Below are 6,000 nucleotides of genomic sequence, written 5' to 3'. Positions count from 1 at the left end.
CCTTTTCCTTTTGTTTTGTTCAGTGCCAAAAGTCAAGCATTTTTTTTTCTCTTTAAATTAACCTTATCTCTTCACTTGTATTTTTCTTGTGATATTGAAGTATGTGATTAAAGGCCCGTTTTACAAAGCCACAGTACTGATTCCCGTGTAGCAATTGCAATACAGCCTATTCAATTCCTATGGGCTGCATCACATTTGCTGCGCTGGTAGTTGCTACAACAATAATATCCTATAGTGCTACCAGGCTTACACAGCGTTGTATATTGTATATGTTACCATAGCTTTGTAAAAGGGGGTCCTAAATTCTGCATTCAAGCTGATAAATATTCAGCAGAGCACATTCTGAATCATTGTAACGAGTTCTTGCATAAACTTGTCTTACTTATGTTATGTGCAATCTTATATCCCTTTGAATCTTCACAAATTGTAGTTCTAAGTGGGTTACAAACATCGTCTCGCTATATAGTTATACAATGGTGAGGGTAGACTGGTGAAAGGTAAGAGATGGAATGGGGCAGGGCTGAGATTAGTGGGAAATAGGCTGGGGTGGGAACGGGATCACATGCCCTCTTTTTTAAACTTCACAAAAAAGGTAGCTCTAGCCATCAGCATTGCCCATTCGATAACCTTGATCTCCCATATGCCTGTTATGAAATTCAGTCAAAATTAAAATTTTCACATATGACAAGAATGAAAACTGAAGGATTTTTTTTGTATAAATTAACACACCTAACGCTGTAGACTGGCTCATTCACCCCCTCCTTTACTAATGCGTAGTGCAGGTTTTAGCGCCGGCAGTGGCGGTAACTGCTCCAAAGCTCACAGAATTACTATGAGCGTCAGCAGCTACCGCCACTGCCGGCACTAAAACCCGCGCTACATGTTAGTAAAGGAGGGGGTTCAGTTCCTATGAGTGTCAGAGCATTTACTTGCCAGCCCCGCAGTAAGCTCTACTGTGGTTTAGTAAAACTCAGCGATAATTTTAAATGAGAGTAGCTAGCTATACTGCAAATATGACAAGGTACAGAACTTTTAAGGATAAAAGCAAAATAAGAACAACGGAACTAACGGTCTCTTTTACAAAGCTGCGCAGCAACAGCCCCGAAGCCCTTTAAGGGCTCCTTTTACTAAGCTGCGATAACAGTTTTAGCCCATGCTTAGCACGTGCTGAATTGTCCCGTGGCTAGACCTTAACGCCAGCATTAAGCTGGCATTAGTTCTTGCCACGTAGTATGGGTTTAGCATGCGCTAAAATACTAAGTGCACTAAAAACGCTATTGTACCTTAGTAAGAGGAGCCCTAAATCTCTATGGGCTTCGGGGCTTTGTAAAAGAGGCCATAAATGAATGTTAAGATGATGAAATAGTTTGACACTTATTTGTCAAGATCTTGATTCCTATAAAATGTTTATTATTTGCTATTCTTAGATAAAACAAAAGAACGCCACACAATAATAGGCCAGTCTAACCAAACATAGAAAAACCACAAATTATACTGCTTGAGCACCTTCTGATCATCTCTCTCTCTCTCCGTTTCTTGCTCCCTTTTCCTATTTTTCCTTTCATACTATCATTAAAATGCTTGTCATATATTTTGATATTATCTTCTCATTCGTAAAGCTTATCAAAAAACCGTATTTAGTTCCAATAACAGAGCTAACTTCTCCCCCTCCCCCTTTTTTATTTCTAAAATTGGTTAACCACCAAGCCAGTTCTGAACATACAGTATAGTACTGTATATCACCATGCCCTCAACTATCAAGGACTTGTCAGACGTAAGCAATCGCACTCCTCCAAGCTACGCACGCAACCACCACTCAGGGACGTCACGTCCGCCCCGCGTTCCTTCCGTTCGCTCTCCCACAATGCTCCTTGGTGAAGAAGTCGGCAGGCCTAGGCTGAAGTGAGTGGCGGACGGCAGCAAGGAGCGCAGCGATTCTCCGCGCCATGCCCCCGAAGAAAGCACCGGTGCCTCAGTCCTCGGGCAATAAGAAAGCCGACCAAAAGAAGAAGGAGAAAATCATTGAGGTAAGTGTGTGTGCGCGCCGAGAACCCGGTGTTCTTGGGGCCTCCAGCTGTACGGAGCCGGCAAACACTCCACACTTAGTATCCGGGTCCTGGGTGGGCGCATTGTGTCATCGGCTGTCAGCCGCGGGCGGGAAAGACCCATGGACGTGGGTGAGAGCAAACCGTAGGTGTCTGTGCCCTTCTACTTCCTTATCGCTAATGCCAGCCCTACTCTTCCTGCTGTGCGGCTAGAAGACTTAGAGCATTGTGGCAGCAAACATTATAATTATTTCTACTACTTACTATTTCTAGAACACTGCCGGACATATTACAGCGCTGTAGACACTCGATATCTCTTATGTCCAGCGACTGGGAAGGGTTAAGCTGCCACTGGGCCTGCGCTTGTTTCTTACTGTACTCTGAGAGCTTTATTAAAATAATTTTCTTCCAGAGATCAGAATAAATTAGGGCTGTGCTTTTTCAGCCGTAATACAACTTAATTTTAGAATACCGAACTGTATTTCGGACAGATTTTCTTACACTGGGTGAGTTTCGACCGAATTTGTTTAAAGGGCAGTAGAGAGCGAGAGAGAGAAGGGGGGGGGGGGGGGGGGTGAAGTCGGGCAAATGATATAGGAGGGGGATTAGGCTGAATATTTGTTTGGAGACTTGTGACCTCATTTATGTCTGTGATCATTGAGTATAGAAGTGATTAGTAGTAATAGTAGCCTAGCAGGAATGAATGATAACTAAACAAGCAAGTGGGCAAAGCTACTGTAGTTACTGTATTATTTGAAGGGTACTCAGACCAACTATTTACATCAAAGGAGGGTTATCTTCTATTCTCCTAATGCAGGTTATTGCAAGTATTCTGTCTCAACTTGTTCCCATAATAGGAGTTGCTGCCAGTAAGAAAACTGAATAGCATTACAGGACTAAAAGGGGAGCCACTTGTCATTTCCAGTCAGCTTATTAATTTTTTGCTTGGACTTTTTACATGCGACTTCTGACATACTGATAGAATGGATCTTTAGAAGTTAACATAATACCCATCTTGTGTAATAAAATGTTTGTTGTATTACATCTGTATTTGTAATTTTGCAGAGAGCAGTGAGATTTCCTGGATCAGTGGAAAATATATTTTCCCTCTAATCCTTTCCATTTTTTTTTTTGAACCATCAAAAATAGTTTAGTAGCAGAGTGGTTCTAGTAACCTTCCCATATTTTGGATCTGACTGTTGCTGAGCAAAAAAGTACCAAAAGTGAGATTACAAATAAAATGAAATAAAGGCTATAAAAGTTTGGAGGGGTAAATTTGTCAATCTAAGCCAAAATCACCTCTAACTTAGCACCTTAAGCAACGTAAAGCAAGCCTCAGAGACCTTAAATTCAGGCAGTATGCTGCTAGATGTAATAGCAGGCCAGAATCTCAATCATTGGCTTAAACTCTTACATGCTTATAACTTTTTTTACATATATATACATCTGAGTTTTTAAATATTTTAAAATGTTTTTTAAGATTAAATAATTCAAATGATAGTGCATTAAATTTCAATAGCACCTATCAGACCCAAAAAAGGTAGACACACTAAGGGCCAAAACATCTAGATAGGTCATTTTTGAAAAAAAAGATGGACGTCTTTCAGTTTCAAAAATGGACTTTTTCTCCACCCAGTTTTTGGACATTTTTCTCAAAACAGCCAAAGTTGGACTTAGACGTCATATTGAAAATGGCCCTGTATGTCACATACCCCACTTTTGGGACCTATTGGTTTAGTGGCTCACATATGATGAATATTATTCTAAGCAATGTGTGCTTCTAAAATTGCTGTGTCTTGGTACTATTTAACGATGGCTTTTACTAAATCGCGGGCCAGTGAGTAAATGCTCTGCCACATAGGAATTGAATGAGCATCGGAGCATTTACCTTGCTGGCCTGTGGTGAAAAGCTCTACCGTGGTTTAGTAAAATGAGCCCTAAATTACTTGGGGCCCTTTTTACAAACCTGTGGCAACAATGTTGCGATGGTAAATACATCAAAGTCCATTCAATTCCTATGGGCTTCAGTGCATTTACCGCAGCAGCATCTCTACTGTGGCTTTGTGAAAGGAGCCCTTACTGAATAACACAGAAAGAGTATCACTGCCCTTGTTCATATTTGTACCAAGATCAAGTCCATTGCAAATTTCTCCACTTTGTGTTGTCTTTTTCTCAGTTAAGATTATCACTGTCAATACCCAAACCAGTCAGCATGATATTGTCACTGACCTCCATGTACCTGTTGCTGCAGCCCCGCAGATCTGTGGACTTCCATGTACCCCCCGAAGAGCCGCTGACCTCCATATACTCATGGGTTGTACCGCCGCCAATCCACTGTATGTTGAACTAGGTGGGGCCTAGAGCATCTGCCTTTCACATGCCTGCAGGAATTATGTTTTAAGGAAACTTGAATCAGTTATTGGTTGAATGTTAAGTTTTTTAAAAATGTAAACTATGCATACATGTTAAACATATTTCGGTTTTTACATTTGGATCATGCGATTAATCGCATGATTAAAAAACATAATCGATATATTGCCCTAATCTAAATTAGCTGATGGTGGTCTCCAATTACCTTAAGTTGAGGGCAGTTTTAGGACTGAACGTGGTCAAAAATGCTGCAACCTGTTTATAAATCCCACATTGCTCCCTTTCTCCCTCCCCCTCTGGATTCAACACTTATTTATTGATTTGTTTACTTAAAGCTTTCTATATTGCTTTAATTGACTTAAGGGTAAAGCATTGTACAGACTAAAATAACAAAATAAAGGAAATACACTAACCAGTAGTAAAGGCAATCAAACCGATCTACAAAGTAGACATACATATTTCAGGAGAGGTGTCCAGAGCAACTGTGACCTACTTAAATCAGGTGCCATAGGTCTGCTGAAAAAGCTTTAACCACTGTTTAAAATGTTTAAGGAAAGCTCTCCATGGATCATTAGGGGTAAAGAACTCTATAAAGCTGGGGCTGCATACTAGAACACACTGTGCCTAGGTCTTTCTAATTAGGCCAACTGGGGTCTAGGAGGGACCATACAATATTGTAATGTGTCTTTCTCACCTCTTCTTGCGCCCATCCAGTGTGTATCTGGCTCTCCAGCCTGAACTAAATGACAGATCTGCAAGACTAGGGGTACAGACTACTTTTCATTACTTTTAATACCACTAATGGTGCCTGCCTGCCTCGCTGTAAAAATGGGCTTCCTTATTCTGCCAAGGTATTGCAACTTATGGTCCCTAGTCAACAGATGGAGACAAGAAACACTGATCTTTCAGTTATATCACAAGTCTAAGAAAAGTTAGTATGTAGAGGTAAGAAGTGGAGCCCAATAATAATAATAAAATTCTTTATTAAAAAATTATTTTAAAAATACCTGATGTAGGTGTTGCCCAAACCAAGGCTGCATCAGAGGTAAAATTCTAAAACATATAAACAAAACAAACAAATAAATAAATTATTCATACAATAAAAAGTATCCAAAATTGAGAAAGATATACATATATATAGACCATAAAATCATTAAATATAATAAATATTTAAAAATAATATTATTTTTAAATATTTAATCCTCTAAATTTTTAAATATTTAATCCTCTAAGCGCGCATGCGCACTTAGGAGGCTGTGCTACCTGACAAGTGCTGTGTCTCTCCGTGGCCGTATTCTGTTTACAGCACGCGGCGGCTTGAGGCATGAAGAGTGTGCGCTGGCTGACACACGGCGGCTTGAAGAGCATGCACCGACTGGTGGCTCGTGCAGGAGTTTGAGCGGTGGTGGCAGTTTCACTGAGAGCTGACATGAACAGCTGGAGGGTGTCGTTTCACTCCAATAGCTGAGAGGAACGGCTGGAGGGTGTCGTGCCAGTGCTGTAGGTGTCCCATGCTGGTAATAATTCTCAAAGGAAGGGGAAAGGGGGCTGCTTTGGGAGGAGGGGTGTGCTGGAAGGCAGACCG

General features: G+C 40.8%; 1 protein-coding gene across 2 annotated transcripts in view; it reads left to right on the top strand.

Moving 5' to 3' along the window:
• The first annotated feature begins 1,807 nt into the window (after nucleotides 1-1,807).
• ZC3H15 (zinc finger CCCH-type containing 15) overlaps nucleotides 1,808-6,000 on the top strand; it is a 40,014-nt gene continuing 35,821 nt past the window's right edge. For both annotated transcript variants that reach the window (XM_033945987.1, XM_033945986.1), the window contains exon 1: nucleotides 1,808-2,027. In XM_033945987.1, the coding sequence (XP_033801878.1) occupies nucleotides 1,947-2,027 (81 nt within the window). In that variant the 5' untranslated portion in view covers nucleotides 1,808-1,946. The remainder of the gene's footprint in view (nucleotides 2,028-6,000) is intronic.

The sequence above is a fragment of the Geotrypetes seraphini genome, chromosome 5, assembly GCF_902459505.1.
Source record: "Geotrypetes seraphini chromosome 5, aGeoSer1.1, whole genome shotgun sequence".
NCBI classification, from domain to species: domain Eukaryota; kingdom Metazoa; phylum Chordata; class Amphibia; order Gymnophiona; family Dermophiidae; genus Geotrypetes; species Geotrypetes seraphini.
The sequence above is the reverse complement of the archived record's forward strand: the minus strand, read 5'-3'. Positions and strand labels throughout refer to the sequence as shown.